General features: G+C 42.4%; 1 protein-coding gene across 2 annotated transcripts in view; it reads left to right on the plus strand.

Annotated features, from left to right (window-relative positions):
• Fat3 (FAT atypical cadherin 3) overlaps positions 1 to 21,562 on the plus strand; it is a 451,748-nt gene that overhangs the window by 377,523 nt on the left and 52,663 nt on the right. For both annotated transcript variants that reach the window (XM_076925995.1, XM_076925996.1), the window contains exons 13-16: positions 15,868 to 16,257; positions 17,673 to 17,887; positions 18,911 to 19,048; positions 19,930 to 20,073. In XM_076925995.1, the coding sequence (XP_076782110.1) occupies positions 15,868 to 16,257; positions 17,673 to 17,887; positions 18,911 to 19,048; positions 19,930 to 20,073 (887 nt within the window). The remainder of the gene's footprint in view (positions 1 to 15,867; positions 16,258 to 17,672; positions 17,888 to 18,910; positions 19,049 to 19,929; positions 20,074 to 21,562) is intronic.

Genomic DNA, 21,562 nt, shown 5'->3' on the forward strand with positions numbered 1-21,562 from the left:
CTAATCAAAAATCTAATTTTATGAATTTCTGAGTCCAAAGACCATTCCATGAGCCCCTAAGCCCACTCTATCAGTTTCTCGTTTTTAAACATATTAGTTTCTTTAGTCAAACAGCTCCTTCCTCTGAATCATTCATAATGAACCAAAAGTAGTATTATAAGAATTTCTTACATCAGGTATCAAATAAAACAAGGAAGACAGGATAATTTTACGCCCATCTTATGAGTTCTAAGAAGTAGCCTGCTGACTAGATTTTCCGCATTAAGTTCTTAGTTTTCCTGTAGAAGGAAAATATGTTCAGCCCCATAAAGTAGTGTCGTGGCTTCATGACCCCAAATGTATGACAGGTTAATAATCTTTTCAGTAAAGATAAGGAGGTCTCGCTCTTTTAAGGCATTGCCTCTTAGGAGTTAGTATGTTAGATTTAGTGTACTTTTGACAGGAAGAGTTCTCAGGGTCTCAGGATTTGGTTTTGTTGTGTTGTGGTTTCCTTCGTTTTTCCAAAAAGTCAGGCAAAGGCAAAGCTCAATCAAAGAGGACAATTTTATTAGGGTTTAAGCAAAAACAAGCAAACATGCAAACAACAACACAAACACTAGGGCAGGCAAGATGTAAATTTCAGCAGTTTCCTGGAGGGGAATAGAAAAGAGAAAGGGGGAAAGCACTGTGCTGCTTAAGTTAGGCCATGACGACTGAGAATGAGAGGTCAGCTGGCACTGGTGGTGTTCGGCCACCAGCCACGTGGTGAGGAAAGGGTCCTTAGAGAAGGAATGAAGCCCAAGTGTAAGGGAAACCATGCTTATAAAAGAGATAAACAAAAAGGAAAAGTCACACTTCTCTGAATTATTCAGGAAAGCCAGCTAACTTAGGAAGCACCATGGTTGCATGCCTTAAAAAAGAGAGACAATACTGGGAGAGGGAATTCTGAAAGGGAGAAATACAGCAGCTCACTAAATGGATAATTATTCTGCCTATCAGAATTTCATTTCGAGAGGTGTTTTGTTTGTTTATCAAAAGAAACATTCAGCATGAAGAATCAGAGCAAAAAGCCTGTGACCACTTCAGGCAATACGACATGAAAATAAAGTGTAACTTTGTACTGGGAATATATGCTACACTCCCTGGTTCATGGGATGCTGGGGGTGTGGGGAGGGATGTTTTTCCTTTATGAATAAGGAACATAAAGAAAGGAGTGTGTTTTAATGAGTCAATTGTTCCTCCCTTATTACATACATCCCCCCAAAATTTGAAATTTTAAGGATCTCAAAAGTGTAGAAGCTCAGACCACACATCAGGTACTTCTAGTCAATTTAGCCAATACTTCATGAGCAACAGGGTGACAAAGCACTGTAAAGGGACAGCAAGACTTTCCAAAATAAGAGAGATAGTCCTCAATCTACTCAAAGGTCAAGGAGTAAATCACAAATATAAGGCCCCAGAATGAGTAAGACTTGGAAAGAGTCTTCAGGAAGAAGAGTCTGAAGTGGAGGGATTGGATAGGGGATTAATGGGGGGAGAATGTGGAAAAGGGATAGCATCTGAAATGTAAATAAATAAAATATCAAATTAAAATGCAAAAAAAGAGAGAGAGAACAGATAAGCCTCAGCACAGAAGAAAGACCATAGGTGTTCCAAACTAAGATGTGGTGTGGACAGGTAATTACTTTAAGAGAACGTGTAAATAGCTCAGAATCTGTCAGAAGAAGGGAGCCCTTTCTCTAAAGTTGGGAGTTACATCGATTAACATAAAGCAGGAAGACCAAGAACTCTTCCATTTTGACCTGACTGTGATTCTGCTGTCCCTGCGTCCTCCTTCATTGGAGACACTTAGGATAATCAGCTCATTGAGCACACTTTGAAATAAATCCCTCATGAAGACCATGGCATTATGGGTCCTGCACTATTAATGGAACAGAAACTAGAGTGAACCAGTCTTCCTGCACGGATAAGGACATACAGGGCTTCCCTGGGAGCTTGGTCAACTATTCCATCTGGGAGCATAGGTCCCGATCAAAAGGAGAAAAGATATCCCTTCAGAGGGACCCACTCTGAAGGAAGCACTGGAGGGTTTCAGATCTCTTTGATAAAATATTTTAGATAAACCTGGCCAGTATTTCTCCTGACTCTTCCAACCTACCCTAGCCTTTCTTGAGAATCATAAAAGAGTACAGCAGAGCATGTGAGTGAGATGCTTGAACCAATGGAAATGTCCATCAGGTACCTTGGCCTTTTCCTGGGATGCAGTGTGAAGAATGCTTATACCATTCTGAGAAAATCAGAGATGCCCTCTGTGTTTTTACCTGGGCTTCTCAAAGCTGATATGCAAAGTCCAGAGCCACCTTCCATGGTCACCCTTGTGTTGTCAGGAAGAAAAGTAAATGTAATCAACATTTACTCTGTGAAACCAATCAGGCAAGAACTTGGCTAAATGTGGCCTCCACTGCACCTCAAAGGCAAACACAGAAAAGCCCATGGGCAGAATAGGAAAGCCTGACTTCTGAAGTATCTACCACTACCACTTTCAGTATTGGGGAGGGGAACAGCCTATAGAACCAGGAAAAACTCTGCTCATGTGTTCTTCAAGGGATATATGCACCTGTCCTGATACTTCTCCTATTCAGTTTTCCTAAGCATTCCATATGCTCAAAGCCAAACCCCAGATGAAACTGTACCTAGCTTCCTATGGATGCTATGAATAAAGTCATGGGGATGTCCCCAGATGCTCCTAAGACACATATCCCCTAAAAATTAATGAGCCAAGATCCCATATACCTGTTAAGAGATGCCTGGATGACTAGCAGGCCATGGCATTCGGAAAGTCTTTGGTCTCCCCCATTATCAGTGTCTTGCTACATAATATTAGAGTAACAGTAGCTTGCTTTACCAACCTCAAAGTGTCAACATGAGGTTTGTTCAGAATGAACAAGGATGTCTCTCAGAACTTGTAAGCCGTATTTTCCCCATTGGCTCTGCATTTCCTCCTTTAAATTTCCCCAGCACATCATGTAATTTTGTGTGATAGACTTCGCATGACTCTTCTCCTCCAATCCCACACCTTCCCAGGCAAGAACAGCACTTTCTCAAGGACTTTAAATGACAAGAATGATAAGGTTGCTGCTAACATCCACTTTTGCAGTGACTGCTCCCTACCAGGCACCGTTCCAAGGGCCTCAGATACATTATTCCCATTTCTCCTAACAACCCTACAGTTGGCTTGCTATTGTCCAGTTTACTATGTGAATAATTTGCAGGCTTAAGTAACTCGTTCTGAGCCATAAGCTAGTGTCTGGACAGTAGACGTTATAAAAGGGGAGCTCAGGAGAGCTGGGTGTCCAACTGATAGTAATGTTCAAGTACAAGGTATTACTTCCCTTGACTACCTGTGTCTGCATCAGTGTCACCTGAGGGCGGGATCAAAATGAGAGACTCCAGGCTTGTCAGTAGCCCTCAGAAGTCAGCAAGCAGCAAACTCACTAGGATGACTATGCAAAAACATCAAATGTACCATTGACAGGGCCTCTGTTACTGGCCCCTCTCCAATGTTTAAGACTCCACAGTCTAGTAGGCAAAGCAAGGTGGTAATTTACATTCCAGATAGTTGCAAGGTGAACACAGCCTGATGTTTCTACACAGGCACTGAGAACCATGCAAGAACAAAGGTCTCAAACACCTTAGCAGTTTGGTGACACCTATAGATCATCTCTCAGAATAACATTTTGTAATTCATAAAAATAAAAATATGCTTAAATCAGTCCAGTGTTTTCAAAAATTACTGTGTGCTAATGTGGATTTCTGCATTAATATAGTGATTACCAAGATCCAGTTCAGAATGGCTACAAAATCGCAGGCACTGTACACACATATAGCCTTTGTTGCCTATATCTGTGATTGAACACGCTTTTCAAATCCATTTAGAGATTAGTGAACATGAAAGTCTCAGGTATTGTCTTAGTCACTGTTATATTTCTGTGAAGAGACACCAAGATCAGGGCAACTCTTATAAAAGGAAACATTTAGCTTGGGACTTGCTTACGGTTTTAGAGGTTTGGCCCATTACCATCATGATGGAGAGCACGGCTACATTGTAGCAAGCATGATGCTGGAGAAGTTTGAAAGATTCATCCTGACCTTCAGGCAGAGGGAGAGATCAGGAGAGAAGGAGAGAGAGGGAGAGAGAAACTAAGTAGGACATGGGCCTTTGAAACCTCAAAGCCTCAAAGCCCAAGCCCAGTGACACACTTCCTCCAACATGGCAACAGCTACTCCAAGAAGACCACACCTCCTAATTCTTCTCAAATTGTTCCAGTCCCGGTGACGAAGCATTCAAATATATGAGCCTACAGGAGCCATTCGTATTCAAACTGCTATGGCCATTCTCCCTCTGGTAGCTACCTCTAATATTGGGCCCAGCAACTCTTGCTTCCTGGATGTGCCTTGATAACCACTTTATATTTCTTGATAATCACCTTAGCTATTAGGTTTTAAAGGCCATGACATTATGTACCTTCTGTTAGCTTCATGGAATCCAACCAGTTCAGCCACCTAGGGACCACAGCAACTTTGATATGGTTGAGGAGGAATGGGTGGATATGAGAGCTATTGGCTCTGCTCTCAGTAGACTCCAGACTTGTCTCTTATGGAAATCGTGGTCCTAGTAGATATTTACAATGTCACTACTTAAATCCAGTCCAAACTACTCCTTTTCCAAGAGGTTTGGGGACAAAGGGATTGACCATAGATGATTCTAGAGAGAGGAATTCAACACCTCCAGCCAGTGTTTTATGTCACAGTGGTTTCTCCTGGAAATATTCCAAAAGGGATTCAATGCCGATTCCCACTTCTCTCCTTTAAGCATCATATAATCAATGTTTATTCTAGTGCCTTAGAAATCATTACCACTGAGCTGCACGGGTTAGGACTTAATGTAGGGTTTGTGTGTTTCTTTCCCCAAGCTCCAATATTGTCTGAAGTATTAAGTCTCTGAAAGTGGCTGAGGGATTATTAAAATATCACTAAAAATTAAATAACCCTCTGTGAGGACTGGGAGATTTCAGACGTGCCAAGCCTTTTGTCTATTGTAGATTTAAAAGTTAGGCACAGTGGCAAATGCTTGCAATCTCAACACTAGAGACTGAGAGACAGATATCTCTAGAGCTTGGGGACCAGCCAGCCTAGTCTCACCAGTGAGCTGTAGGCTGGTGAGAGGCCCTGTCTCCACATAAGTAAAAAGCACTTGAAGAATAACACCAGTAGTTGACTTCTGCTCCACTGAATTACATGCAAGTGCCTACATGCATACAAATATATACACATGTCCAAATGCACTCTTTCTCCATATACACACATATATATGCATTTGCATGTGTGTTTATAATATTATGTGTAAAGCCTTTCTCCAGAGACCTCAAAGAACTTTCACGTGTACCCCCATTCCTGAAGGAAAGGATCTTAGTACTCCCATCTGCAGATGGAGAAACTGCTCAGAGTTAAGTGTCTCACCCAGGTGCCTGTTCCGTTAAAAATGGCTTGGAGACAGTGAAGGGCTCTAAGGCTCTCTTAAACACCCCCAGCCCTTGTATCTTTCCTTCTCCTAACATCAGGGTCCTTTCCGTAGTGTATGTGGCTCAGTACAAGCTTGAGACACGTACCTTGTCCGTTTTCCAATCTGGGAATGAACCCAGAGTGGCATTAGGATAAGGCTGGATTAAATATGACAGTTGTATCCTTTACCAGCCATCTGAATAATGTTCCCCAACCCTCTGAACCTCCACATGCCCTTCAAACTCTGGCTATACTCCTAGGCAGCATCAAAACACCTGGGAAGCTATGCAAAACAAAGGGTTAAATAAATAAACAGCCTAAAATAACAACAGGACAGAGTCCATCTCCACAGTCTGATTCAGGAAGACTGAAGTAAGGTAGGTAATGGTCAAACCATTGTTTTTTTCTGAAGTCAACTTTAATGCCTTGCTCAGCTAAGGAGTCTGCATTTGAAACTTAAGTTATTGTTATTATTATTGCCCTTAGAAAATCCAATTTCTCTCAAGCTTGGATCAAAACACTAGTTGTCAAATGAAATAGAGATTCCTTCTAAGGGAGCCTGTGTGGAGAATTCTGATTTCTACCAAATGACTGCAGGAGCTTCTTTCGCCCCCCACTCACATGAGCATGCTGGCACTGCTCTCTCAGCTAGACTGGACTAGATGAGGCCTTATTTACAGCCCAGCCCAGCCCAGCAGGGACGGCCTCAAGGAAGGGGAATTTCTTCCTTTTGCTTTAAGTTCCTGCCTTTTAGGGAACATTAAAGCTCTTACGAGTAGTCCCTTCCCAGCATAAGGCCTCCCTGACAGGTACTGTACTTTGGCAAGTTCCTTGAACTGATATCTCAGAATACTTTCTGCTCACACAACTTTTCCAAACCACACCACTTTCAAGTCTCTCTCTCTCTCTCTCTCTCTCTCTCTCTCTCTCTCTCTCTCTCTCTCCCTCCTTCCCTTCTTCCCCCTTCCTCCTTCCTTCCCTCCCTCATTCTCCCTTCTCTCTCTCTCTCTCTCTCTCTCTCTCTCTCTCTCTCCCTCCCTCCCTCCCTCTTTCCCTCCTCCTTCCTTCTCTCCCTCATTCTCTCTCTCTCTCTCTCTCTTTCTCTCTCTCTCTCTCCCTCCTTCCCTTCTTCCCCCTTCCTCCTTCCTTCCCTCCCTCATTCCTCTCTCTCTCTCTCTCTCTCTCTCTCTCTCTCTCTCTCTCTCTCCCTCCCTCCTTCCCTTCTTCCCCCTTCCTCCTTCCTTCCCTCCCTCATTCCCCTCTCTCTCTCTCTCTCTCTCTCTCTCTCTCTCTCTCTCTCTCTCTCCCTCCCTCCCTCCCTCCTTCCCTCCTCCTTCCTTCTCTCCCTCATTCCCCTTCTCTCTCTCTCTCTCTCTCTCTCTCTCTCTCTCTCTCTCTCTCTCTCTCTCTCTCTCTCTATCTCTCTCTGTCTCTCTCTCTCTCCCAACCCATTGTTTGCCTTGTCATTAGGCCCAGCTTCTATTGACTCTAGAAATGACTAGGATAACGCTCTGACAGCTCTCAGCTGGCGTCAGAGAACAGGCCATTTCTCCCTAACGTCATGACCTCGTCAACACTGAGCCTTTGCTTCCTTGAGAGTGAGTGACAGTTTCAGCATCCATAATTTCTACTGATTTTGCAGCTCCCCAAATGCTCTCTTTATCTGCCATGTCTCCACCTGATGACATCCAGCCTTCATCCATGACTCAATGTAGCAGTTTTAGTTGCTGAAAAACTTCAGTTCCTTCCCAGGAAGCAATTCTGTACCTTTGAGAAACTGGCTACATTTGAAGTGACATAGAAATGCAGAGAGACCCAGTATGTGCTGTGCAGTAAGGGATCCTCGGGGGTTTATGGAGTAAACACATAAGTGAGTGAATGACAATTAAAGATGGGATGAATTAGTTCAGTCCTCACCCTCAGTGGTGTATGTATAAAACCTCTGGAGTATCATCACTGGGTCACAGCATAGCATAGAAGTCCAATGTACTAGTAAAGATGGAGTTTCATAGCTCTTTGTGGACATATTAATTTACCCACAATTAATGCTGCCAAGCCTAGTCCAAGGCCAGGCTATGGGTGGTGCAGCTTTTTCCATCCCACCGGGAATCTCACTGCACAGAGACCAGCTTCTTGGGTATATAGTCTGTGTAGTTCGCACAGAGCAATGCCCCTTGCTTAGACGGGCTCTTGCCTGACTTAACTCTCTGATGTGGCTGTGATGGATGTCTTCATGTTTCTAAACAAAGGGGCTGGGGTTTTGTTTTGGATTGGGTCCACAGTCTTGTCATTAGACCCAGTAAAACAGCTGCTGCCAGCTAACTTGGCAAACAGCCAGGAGATGCTGGCTGCTGTTGCCAGGATCTTCCTGACCTACACGGCAGCCTTCAGTCTTTTGTGGACCTTTCAAAGGGAGCTTCAGACCCTGGGAGTTGATGTCATGCCCAGGAGAATGTGGCAGCTTTAGTCATCACCCAATGAAAAGCTTTTAAAGGGCACTTAAAACAGAAGTCATTAGAAAGTCTATTATAAGGACAGTAATCGCTAAACTAAAAGTATTGCTAATTCCTGGACTCCGTCATAGGAACTTCCTGTTTAATTTTATATTATCCCAACATATATTTCAAAGATAAAACAGGAATGCTAACTCTAAGCTGTTTGACTCCCTGGAACTGCATTTGCCTTCTACTGAAGACGAGAGAAAAATTTTAGGCCAGCCATTTCCTTTAATTGCCTTAATTAAAGTGTTAAAATTTAGTTTAAAAATACTCTTTGCAGTAACTTTATAATGGGGCCTCTGACAAAAGCAATTTTCTAAGTAGCATTAGTATCTTTCTAAGCAAAGATGAGCTAAAATGAACAATGGAAACCCCAGCAGAAAGCCTATACAATATGTAAGTCTAATGTTTGACAATTATTTCAAATGGTATGTACATTAAGAATTAAAACTGGGCTGGAAAAAAAAATCACTTGCAAACTTGGATGCTTTCCAAAACTGGTATTAAAGAATTGTTTTCTGAGTGCATGGTTTTTGTTTTTTTTTTAACATTTCATTTATATATTACAGTGTCATGTGCCCAGTGTATAAATCTAGAAGGTTAAGCAAATTCAAAAACAACTTTAAAACAGTTCACATTTTGACTGAATCTATTCTGCTCTTTTTCTTCAGAAAAATAAACAGAAAACTTCATATTATTTTGTAATCTGCACTTTTATGCTGACTCATAAACAGATTTCCATGTCATCTATCCATTCATAATAAATGACATTGAATGATGTACTCTATTTGCATATTAATGTACCATAGTTTATGCAGTTGGTCTTCATTGTAGAAAATTGGGGTACTTACCAGGTTTTATTTTCCATAGAATTAATATCAACTCACTAATGTTGATTAATATTTTATCTACATTGCCTTTATTTTAAGATTTATTCTTATTATTTTTAATTATGTGTGATGGGTATATGCACATGAGTTTAGTGCCCACAGAGACCAGAAGATGACATCAGGTCTCCTAGAGCTCAAGTTGCAGGTGGCTGTAAGTTGCCAGACATGGTTGCTAGGAGCCAAACTTGGTTCCCCTGAAAGAGCAGGGTACACTCTTAACTACTGGGCTGTCTTTCCAACCCCTGAAATATGCTCTTAATCTCTGACCCAATTCTCCAGTCTCTTACCCGCATTTTAATAATACTGCCTCCATGTCACTCTATGTCCTTTTGAGGCTATTTGATTCTTTCTACATGTGTGTTTTCAGAGGACATGCATACAATGCACGCATCACCTGCACTAACATGTGTGAGCATCCCCATGTTCAGGCTCTGGCTCTCTGGATGTTTCTACTTTATTGAATATGGCTCTTTGTGTGTCAGGATATTTTTCAAGGATGGACGATAAAATGAACAAGGCATAGTCCCTCTGCCTGTAAACACCTGAATCTAGTGGGAGAAGATGACATGTCACTCACCATAGAACAGAAGCAAAAATGATATCAGGGAGGTTCAGAGGAGAGAATGATGGAACAGTCAAGGAAGCTATTCCAGGGACTCCGTGCAAAAAGTGTGAAGAACACAGTGAGCTAAAACACCCTGAGCACAAACCAGAGAAACAGATGTGTCTAGTGTCCTCAGACAGAGATGGGGTGACAGAGCATGAGATTTATGGACAAGGCAGGGCACTACTATGCTGTAAAGAGTTACATTGTCATCTGCCACAACTCTGGCCTCTGTCTGCACGAAGTGAGAAGTCAGCAACTACCCTAGTCTGTTTCTTTTGCTATAATTGAATATCTCAGGCTGGTTAATTTACGAAGAACAAGGGCTTATTTTAGTCATGGTTCTTGAGGTTAAAAAGTTAAGGGACTACATTTGGTGAAGGACTTCTTGTTTATGTAGACTCTACAGCAGTGATTCTCAACCTGTGTATCACAACCCATTTGGGGATTGGATGACCATTTCACAGGGGACACCTAAGACCACTGAAAACATAGGTACTTACATTAAGATTCATAAAATCAGCAAAACTACAGTTATGAAGTAACAAAAATAATTTTATATTGAGGATCACCACAATATGAGGAACTCTATTAAAGGGATACAGCATTAGGAAGGTTGAGGACCACTGCTCTATAGAATCTCAAATTAGGACTGGCCATTACAGTGCAAACGGAGCATGTGGAAGGGTGTCCAGATGTCTTTTACAACACGTGTGCCCTCACACTAGTCAACTTACTGTTAACTGTTAACTACTGAGAGCAGAATTTTATGACCTACTCATATATTAAATGTCCCATCTCTAAATACCTCACAGTGGGGACTGAATCTTACCCACAGGTTCTCATGGAGACAGCTAGTCTTTAGCAGCTCAGGGTTTCCTGCAACGATCTCCAGGAGCAAATGGGATGCCTCCCACCCACCCACTCACCCTGTGGCTCTCACTTCTAACCACAGTCTGTCCAGCACAATGCCTCAGGCATTTTTATGAGAACATGCCCATCCAGTTCAAGTGAGAGGGAGACTGAGGAGACAAAAAGGACAACCTAAGTCAGTACTTCACAGAGCTGCTTGTCATGCTGCTGAGATGCCAAAGTTAGAGATAGTATCTCTGGGCTCATTCCTCTCCACTCATGGCCAAGAGCAGACCAACAAGAAGGTGTCACTTTGAAAATCCTCATCAAATGGAGGGATTATACCCAGTTCCTCCTTTGAAAAAGACAGAAACCACAGTGTCTTTTCAGGATAAAGTCATAGCAAAAAGATGCCATAATAAAAAAACCAAAGCTTTGTTGTCATTCTTGGTTGTTGATATTCTTTTACAACTTAATCACTCAGCCTGGGTATAGAGACTTTGGTATCTAAACATACTTGTGGGATATTCAATACTGATAAACTCACAGTAGTAGGTATTTGAGGAGGTGCTACTTCATGACAAGTCATAAATGACCTGGGATGTGCCTTAGGGGCTGATGACAAGAAAACATGAAGAAACTTAAAGTGATTGACGTTTTTCTGCTCTTGATAAAAGCATTGGTTCCATGTGGTAGATATTTGTCATAGTTTACTCATAAGTTCTGTGTTCATATCATTGCATGTAAGTTATGACACCTCAATGAGGTGAAATAAAAATGAGCAAAAATGTGGGAAGAGAGGGTAGGAAGAGTGTCGGTGACAGAGGATAGGAGAGAGTGTTATGGAATGCAGCCCTCTAAACATGGCATGGACGCTGCACACACTAGAGCTCACAGAAGCTGTGGTTACCTGCCTGCACAAGACCTCCGCAAGGTCAGGCCAGTTAAAAACGGCAGCATGAGCCACAGTGGTGCCCTGTAATCCCAGCACTCAGGAGGCAGAGGCAGGCAGACCTCTGAGTTCCAGGCCATAGAGGTTCAGGTCTAGAGAGCAAATCTCAGGACAGCCATGGCTACACAGAGAAACCCTGTCTTGAAAAAAATCGAATAAATAAATAAATAAATAAATAAATAAATAAATATCCCAGCATAGACCTGGGAGAGGCACCTGAGGTCCACAACGATCTGATGAGCTACTGGCAGTTAATGGCTACCAGGGAGGAAAGTCACTTTGTTCAGGAGTGTTCCCCATGTCTCAGCAAAAGACTCAACACCCACATGTGCATGGGCAGGATTAATTAGATTCAGTAAAGAACTAAATATAAAAGAGGATATTCAATTGAGTGAGAGAAGCAATGAGGCTCTTGTGTTAGGGATAGATATTATCAAATACAGCAAATAAAATGGTGGGTTTTTCAAAGAATAAATAAAAAGTGGTTTTTAGAAAGGCTATTTAAGAAAACTTACTGAACTAATCCTTCCCTGTGTTATGCATCCCATACTTCATTACAAAGACCTCTTACAACCATTTGGTACTAATTGGATGAGGGGGTCTTGTAGGACAGATCATACAGGTGACAAAGAACACAGAGGTAGATGTCAGCAGCAAGGCTCTCAGGAGAGGCTGTCAGAGAAGACATCAGCATCAAACACCAGATGGGCGAAGCAACTCCTGAAGCTCCTCATACTTACAGAGCCCCTTAGAAAATGCAGAGCACACACATCTTAAAGCCTAGGTCAAACTAATCTCACTATGCTTGTGGTGTTGGTGACTCTTGTCATTCATTTGTGTGTGTGTGTGTGTGTGTGTGTGTGTGTGTGTGTGTACGTGCAGAAGTCAAAGAACAACCTGAAGTGTTATTCATTGGACATCATTCATCTTTTGGTTTTTGAGACAGAATTTTTCACTGGCCAAAGTAGTCTAGGCTGGCTGGCCAAAGAACCCAAGGGATCTTATCTGCTACCAAGTTTGCTCTAGGATTCTGCTACATGGCTGTCTGTCTCTCTCTGTCTATCTATCTATCTGTTTATCTACCTACCTATGTATCCATCTACCCACCCATCAATCCATCCATCTATTCATCTATCTATCTATCTATCTATCTATCTATCTATCTATCTACCTATCTATCTATCTACCTATCTATCTATCTACCTTCACATGTGTTCTAGGGATTGAATTCAGGTTCCTATGCTTAGAAACCAAGCACCCTACCAACTAAGCCATCTCGTCAAACCTGGTGCTGATGTTAATGTCTTTGACAACCTCAGATTTAAAGCTGAGTGGTTTGACGTTGGATTGGGTCTTTAAGGATGATCCCAGAATACTTGGTATCATTTCTCACAGAAGCAATAAAACTTAGTTTATGCTCTATGACTAAATTTTGATAGTCACTGAATAGTGTCTTCTGTTTTCTTTCCATCCACAAGGAGCCAGCAGCTCTTCTTGGCCCAGTTTGCAGGGAATGGATTTTCTGCAGTAGGCAGTAGGTCCAGGCAGCAGCCTCATGAGAGGGGCTGGAATTCCACTGGAAATACAAGTAAAACTAACTATTTTGGCTGGATTTAAAAATGTTTAGGGAGGTGGGGTTAAGAGGAATGTAGGACAGCAACTTTGGAGACACAGAGGTGTGGTTTTCTGCTCTCTGCTCAAGTAAAGCAAAAGGCCTTAGCACCAACTCACAAAGCCTAAATTAACAGAATCAGCCCTGAATTGATCTCTGGTCTTAGTGTGACTTACTGATAAGAGACTTGTAAAAGTAGCTATCCTCCATCTGGGCCAGCATGGCGTTAGGAGACTAGTATCTCCTGTAAGAGAGGTGAGGTCTAGCCAGGAGGCTGGAGGAGAAAGCTGTAGATCTGGAAAATGTTGTTTCTAATGACACATCAACTACCTGTCCCAGTAAAGAAAACACAGGCCCCTATTAAAGGCACATTTCAGTTAGCCTTGCTGTGAGCCACCCTTCTTGTCACTCTTAATTTAACTTGCCCTTGACCAGTGAATCAGAAATTGTCATCCTCCTCCCTAACTGACCTTTGGGTCTGAATAGATAAAATACAATGAGCAAATCTCCCTTAACACCTCCAGGATTCTGAGCAATGGATCCAGAGAAATGGGACTTACTTGTCCCTCATGCCTATAGATGCTGACAGGTTCAGGCCAGGCCATCAGTCCTGGGCTCCTGCACCAGTGGATTTCATTTAGTAGCTCCCAGCACATACTCACATGAGAGGCTTCCTGTCTTCTGTTTCCTTCTCTTGTTGGCAAGAGCTGAGTGCCATATGCTAGGGGTGGAATTCAAACCTTCAGGGAATGTGTGTGATCTGAAAACCTGTGTGGTGTATTCATGTCATTCGCTGATGTGTTTCTGTAAACAGACCCCCATAACTTTGAACAGAGTCCTGAGAACACTGAATCAGCTTAGGCGACATCCAGAGTACCTGTTCTGACACCAGCAAGGCAGTTGTTTTCAAGGAACAAACGTTATCTCTTCTGCATGTCTGCCTGTACTCATCAGGAATATCTTTGAGAGAATTTATTCTTCTAGCCCTTCCAGCCAGAAGGCATCCCTGAAGCCATAGTTCCCAAGACGGAAAGGGAGAAAGCCTTGTTGTTAGTCTGAGTTCAAATGTTGGAGTTTGATGTTTATAACAAGATAGCTTGTTTTGCAACAGAAATGAAAGTAGATGATGAAAAATAGGGTGGGAAAAAAATGGTCTCTTGGGAATGGAACCAAGAACAAGTCCTCTACTCAGGCCTTTTAGTCAAAGCCACACAATGCAATTTATGGCATCCCTGCCAGATACTTGATTTTATTGGTTTGCTGGTAATTTATTCTTTGAGGAAACTGTACATGGGGAAGTAAAATGTTCAGTCCTTATCTACCAAATCCCTGCCTTCTTGGTGAGGTGTCCTGGTGGTAAATGTACAATAAAGCCTTCCCCTAGAAAAGCTTGTGTTCCAGGTCCCATGATTCACAAACAGCATTGCAGATGGTCATCATAGCCAAAGGCCTCTGGCAGATGACACTCCTGATTGACAGTATTTATGAGGACTGAAAGAGATGGCTCAGAAGTTAAGAGTCCCTACTGTTCTTGATCTTGCCAAAGGCCAGAGTTAAATTCCCAGAATCCACATTGGGGCAGCTCATGGTAACTCTAGCTCCTAGGGATTTCACACCCTCTGCCAGCCTCTACAGGTATCCACAAAACAATGGTGCATATTCACAAAAAGGCATACACATATAAATAACTAAAATATTAAAAACTGTTTTAAAGAGCATTCGTGATCAAAATGGAGCTGAATAGAATAAATTAATTTTATTTTCTTTCTTATTAATTTTAAAGACTGAAGCAAATCTTAGCTTCATAACCCATTAGGAAGGGCTGGAATTGCCTAATGAAGACAACCTCGGGCAGATGTTATTCAGAAATCTGTTGATATACATTTCTTGGTTGATGTGTTTTTGCTTGAGTCCATGTCAATATGACATTTTATCCCTCTGTGATTCTTATGGCCTCAAACATTCCCATCATTTTGTGTATGAGTCAAAACTGATGATAATCAGAACTATAACTCTAGTTTGAGCTTATTTTCTAAACTCCAGACTCTTCTACCTAACATTTTTATTGAATATCAAGTGCCCACCTTCAATTTCACATGAAAATTCTGCTTTGTCATCCCAAGCCTAGTTCTCCCATGTCTGTCTCCGGCTCAACAATGGAGAACTCCCTCTTCCAGCTGCTCAGACTATACAGAAGAGCAATGTTTGTAGCCTGTCTATTGTATCCCTTGTGCTGCCAGCTCCACCATCAGAAAGCATTTCTTCCCTTTCACCTCCAAGTTCAACACACAATTCACATCCCTCCCCCGCTAGCACCTGATACTCAGAGAAGATGGAATCCAGTGCTTTATAATCACTACCACTACTGGACCCTTGCTCAAGCAACCTTTGTGTTATATCTACATTCCTGGGGTCGGGGGCACTGAATGGTGTCTGTCTTTTATTGTTGGCCTGCAACCCATTAATAGACAATACCTGAAAGAATCCTGTTTATGCCCAAGCCCTGACCCATGATTTCCCTCTCAAAGATGTCGAGTGGTTTCAGACTCTCATCTGTGGCTAAAACCCCCATCACCTCCTGAAGTACTTAGTAGATTCTCAATGAATCCATGGGGAAGTGATTAGTTAATCATTGTCTGCTTTTCTTTGGGTTATATTGTTTATCTATGCATCTAGTGGCATCTGAATTTTGCTCAGGGAAAATTAATATGAAAGTTTTATATCAACAATAACCAAAGAATTATGGCATTTGCTATCAATTTCCCAGTTTTAATTTTGTTATATATTTTGTAAACTGAAGACTGCATTTTTGTAAGGTCAGAGCTATTTCTATAGTGACTTTTTCTTGGGAAGGTGGCTTTCATAAGTCCGAAAAGTCCTATGTTCTTGTCTCCTCATTCTTGTGTCTTTTTCTGTAGGCATCAACAGGAAGGTTGTGTACTCCCTGGAGGACTCAGCAAGTGGAGTCTTCTCCATTGACAGCTCCTCTGGTGTCATTGTTCTGGAACAGCCTCTAGACCGAGAGCAGCAGTCATCCTATAACATCAGTGTGCGAGCCACAGACCAGAGTCCTGGACAGTCTCTCTCCTCTCTCGTCTCTGTCACCATCACTGTCCTGGACATTAATGACAACCCCCCTGTGTTTGAGCGGAGGGACTATCTGGTAACAGTACCTGAGGACACTTCCCTTGGCACCCAAGTCTTGTCTGTTTTTGCCACCAGCAAAGATATTGGCACAAATGCTGAGATAACTTATCTCATCCGGTCTGGGAATGAACAAGGGAACTTTAGGATCAACCCAAAGACAGGTGGGTAAATAATAATGCCAATAATATTTCTTGTTTGTTCTCCAACCCCAGTCTCCCTTTTTGGTGTGATCTATGTGTTTCCCTTCCTCCCCAGTGGGGCTTTTATGTAGACTTCAGTACCTTGTTCCTACGAATGGTCTTTCTGACTCAGCAATGCATGCTCAACCCTGTTACAACATAACTACTGTGTATAAATGTAAAGATATGGGATGTATATGTATACTTGAGTAAAAGAAAGCAGAAGTATTGATTGAGGGGCTGCTTTAAAAGATCTTCCCAGCAGAAAGTATTTATATATTAGGGCCACGACTTCAAATTAAACTGTATGTGGAGTCCACTCATTAAGACATGCACTAGCTTTGTCCTGTCCAGCTATGACCATTCTATATGACCACCATGGGGAGATAGCTAAGGATAGTTTAAATTTGGCACTGTGAAACTAAACTGCCAAGGTAGCGCTCCAGGAGTAGTCAGTGCTCAGAAAACTCAATTACAGATCCAAATGGGCTTGATATCTGTTTCCATCATAATTTGAAGGAGCCTATTGGTAGTCTTAGCCCTAGTGAAGTTCTCTGACTGGATATCCCCAAGAGAATGACCCTCTCATTTCTCTTAATAATTGTTTTCCAAGTGGGAGAGAAAGATAAATTTTAGAAACTTTCCTGTAGGCACAATGACTAGCTACCAGCTTGAGAACATTGCACAGGGTCACTACCAGACAATGCTGGGACAGGAGGGGTGACCCATTCTCAGAGCCTGCTTTATTCATGTGTTGATTCAACTAGCATTCTTCTTCTGTTCTGTTTGCTTAGTTTAAATGACATTATGGTAGGATAATCTAGGCTATGTGGGTGTGGACACCATGGGGTTGTTTGACTTTCAGGCAGCTTCTTTTACATCATGTCATCCTGCCTTGATATTCCCCGTGTCTTGGCCTCTGTGAATAATAGTTTTAGATAGCTCCATTATAAGTTGGCAAAGCAGCTTGTGCTTAATTCAATCACATGTTGGCTGTGGGTGATTACTCGATGACAGGGACAGTGCCCTCCAGTCACATCCACACACCATTTGTTCTCCTTCTGGTGGGTTCACTCAGGGACTCAAGAGACACTCCCTGTGGTGCTTGTCCCTGCCCAGCTCTCTGGCTTCACAAACAGAGACTTCCATGTTTCCTGAAAGATGTTTGAAATTATACGGAAACCTCCGAACATTGCCTATGGCTTCAGAAGTATGTCTAGTGGATAGCTTTCCTTTAACTGACAGTGTTAGCCAGACTTCTAGGTTGTTCTCAGGGACTCAACAAACAAACTTTCAAACATGTAAATATAGCTGATGTAAACAGCACTGTGCCTAAAGAACAACTAACCCGTGTTTTTCCTCTAACAAAATATAAAGTTACCTATTTTCCTCCAAAGGGGGTATTTCTGTCTTGGAAGCTCTGGACTATGAAATGTGCAAAAGATTTTACCTGGTGGTAGAAGCTAAAGATGGAGGCACCCCAGCCCTCAGCACTGCAGCCACTGTCAGCATCGACCTCACAGATGTGAATGATAACCCTCCTCGGTTCAGCCAAGATGTCTACAGTGCTGTCATCAGTGAGGATGCCTTAGAGGGGGACTCTGTCATTCTGGTAGGTGCCAGCAGCATTCAAATTCTGGGACAGAGCATCCTCACAGTGAGGAAATGAACAAGGTCTGTCTTGGAGTCTGTTCCCATTCTCCCTTTCAATGATTTTGTGCACCCTCTCTCAAAGTCCCTCACACAGGGGCTTTCAATAGCTCCTTCTCTGTTTTATGTATTACAAAGAATTTTACAGATTAATTTATATAAATATATAAATTACTAGCAATTTTTTTCCTTACAATAGTATACACTTCTAAAGAAAACACAAGGATGAACATGTAAAGACCTCCTGGTCTGCGGCAGCTAATTCATGACTACAGAACAACTGACCTGTGATTAAAGAAGAAATACATGGGTACATTCCTCCTGGGGGATGAGGGTTTGCACAGAAACACTGAAAGGGTGAGCATGAACAAAGCCCATGATTAAAGAGAGAATGCAGCCCATTGTGGTTGAAAGGCTGGGGACAGGAGTATGACCCTGGCCACATGATATTCACAATCAGAAAGCAGAGATGTTCCACTAGGTTTCTGTGTGGAACCAAGAAAATGTTCCTCCTTTTCCATTCAGTCTAGGACCCCAACTCGAAGGGTTGATGCCATGGATATTCAAAGTGTGTCTTTCTACAGTTAATTCTCTCTAGAAACACTAGAGTAGTCCTCAGAGCTGGAACTCCCAATCCAGTCACACTGACAGTGAAGCAGAACCATTGCTAGTGGCTGAGACCATTACTGCAGAGCTGTAAAGAGATCATGAAATCAACCCTGCCAGTTAGCCTGGGGCTGTCATCACTATCTCAAACCCTGATAAATATCGGGCCTAGTAGAATTTAGGCTCTGAGAGGTGCAAACAAGGAAATTCAAGTGTCCATGCTAGTGTTAACCTTTTTAGTTCCGCTGATCATCTCCTGCACCAGGGACTTATCATGGGCAAGGGTCCCAAAATACCATCAGGCAGAGACCCTGGGCATCAACCTTTTGTCTTTCTCTTATAGTCTACCTTTTTTTGTTTTGTTTTCTTTCCTGTGAAGCTGATAGCAGAAGATATGGATAGCAAGCCTAATGGACAGATTCGTTTTTCCATCGTGGGTGGAGATAGGGACAATGAATTTGCTGTCGATCCCATCTTGGGACTTGTAAAAGTTAAGAAGAAACTGGACCGGGAACGAGTGAGTAAATTTAGGACACCTCTCACCATCCACACCTACTCCCTCTGTGAGTAAGCACAGGGTAGGAGGGTAGTAAGGAAATGCAAGTAGATATCAGGGTTGGACTCTTGAAAGAATTTTCTACTGATTGACGCTTTTGGCAGATGCTGGAGATCTTAAGGAAAAAGACAAATGTGGACCTTTCTGCAGAGTTTGAACTTCAGTCCTTCATGAGTCAAAGAAACGAAAATACCTTCAACAGGATGCATGCCCTGGTTTCATTAGCAACTTCAGCCCAAAGGGAACTTGGCAGGAAAGATCTCCTGAAGGCACCCTAAAAAAAAAAAATGATCCAGAAAATTCCTTTTTCTGAGATTGTGTTAACTTCTAAGTACTGTCATTCCTCACCAAAACATGTGTTTTCAAAAAAAAATTAAATATAAGAATGAAAATTATAGCAGTAATACTCAAAAGATTGGATCTTCTAGGTAATAGAGCCAGCCTAGCCAGGAATATCAAAATGAGCAGTATAGTCAGTGGTGACAACTGTATTGAACAAAGGCTCAGAAAGAGCCTTGAAAGCAAACGCTCCTCACCTCAGGGAAGAACTGGAAATGCCAGGCTGCTTTTTTTTTTTTTTTTTTTTTTTTTTTTTTGGTTGTCATAACTAGCTTCCATGTAATATTGTATCCTAGTGGGTAAAGGTTGGGACAACTCTAAAGACCCTGAAATACATAGGTCAACCCTTAACAGAGAGTGATCCAGCCCCAAGTGTTGATGATGCACTGGTCTCCAGAATAGGAGTGAAGGTGATTACAGCCAGGTTATCTCCAGGTTATCTGAGCATGTGCAGAAAGGAGGAGGCTTTGCAGTTCCTTATTGACACCTCTATGCCTTGGCAGGTGTCAGGATACTCCCTGCTCATCCAGGCGGTAGATAGTGGCATTCCTGCAATGTCCTCAACAACAACTGTCAACATTGATATTTCTGATGTGAATGACAACAGTCCAATGTTTACACCTGCCAACTACACTGCTGTGATCCAGGTAAGCAAATCTTCCCTGCCAGGTACTACCTGTGTGGCTCAGCCTCCTCCCTCTGCTCTGGCTTGGTGGGTTCTATACAAACTAACTCAGGGTAGGAGACTGTAGCAGTTGTAGTTTATAGTCGACAGTTTCAGAAGCTGAGAAGATCAAGATCATCGAGGCTTTCAGAGATCTTGTATCTGGCAGATGCTCTTTCTGCTCACAATGGTGACTGCTAGCTGAGTTCCCACTTGGCAGAAAAGTCAAACATGCTCCTTCAGGCTTTTCTATGAGGACACTTACGGTACCTCAAGAGTCTATCTCTTAGTACCATTGAATCGAGGCCTAGTTATCAGCCTGTGGGTAATTAGTATTTAATAGTAACTTGTCTATTCCTAGGGAAACTGTGAAAACAACCTGTCTTTCTACCACAATTGTTAAAAAAGAGTTATTGGGTACTGTTTCTTCTAAGTGTTAGATGCTCCATGTACACAGGCTTTTCCCATTGCTATGTGCCATGGATGGTTGACTGACACAGATTCTCCCACTCCTATGTGCATGCATACCAAACAGTTGAAAGGTCCATGGATCTGTGAGCTTAACTAGACCTCTCAAGATCATGAAGCTGGCATGTAGTCAGGATTAGAATGGGACTCTATCATGCAGACACATAATATGAATAATCTTTCTATAATAACAGGTTATCTTTAAGAAACCTTGTATTTTTCTAACAGAGGAAAGAGATCAATATGAACCATCCCATAGACTTCAGGATAAAGCTCCTTAAAAATTCACCTTCCATTAGGCAAATTTTTTAGGACGTTAAAGCTACCTGCTCTTAAAGTTGGGCTGTAGGCTAGAGTAACTTACAACTAGTGTTCTACTTCCAGTGAAAGTGACTGATTTCTTCATTAGATTATTATTCAGAAGTTAGTTTGTGAACAAGGTACCTGAGTTTCCTCTGCTGGCAGATGGACGGCCATGTAGGAAGATGAGGAGAACCAGACTGAGTGTGGAAGGCTTGGAGTCACAGCAGATGATCTCCATGCTTTACAGATACATAGGAATTCTGGGAAAGTACAGTGGCTCTCAGGTACTACCAGGGGCTTTGTGAAAGAGCAAAATGGAGGTGGTTTAGGTCTCTAGAGAGCCCTTTGTGATAAGATGGAAGACCTTGAGTGTGCATTGAACTATCTGGGAATCAGGCTGAGATGTTTATGTACCAAGCACAATTGTCTGTTCAACCCTAGCCCCTTTGTCAATGCAATCTTCTTTCTTCATGAAGAAAATGTAGGTTTCCTCTCCTCTGCTGCTGCCAGCAGCCATGCGTGTGATTGCTTTCCTGCCTTCATCCTCTGCACCTCCTCCCCTTTCTCTCAGATCTCTGTGGTTGTGGTCTCAACATCCGGTTTTATGACATGCTTCCATCAGCTGGACAGACTGTTTGCAGATGCGGAAGTCAGCACCGAGAGCACATGATCCGACCCCCTCCCTCTGCAGGCTGGGCTTG

This window comes from Arvicanthis niloticus, chromosome 27, assembly GCF_011762505.2.
Source record: "Arvicanthis niloticus isolate mArvNil1 chromosome 27, mArvNil1.pat.X, whole genome shotgun sequence".
NCBI lineage: Eukaryota > Metazoa > Chordata > Mammalia > Rodentia > Muridae > Arvicanthis > Arvicanthis niloticus.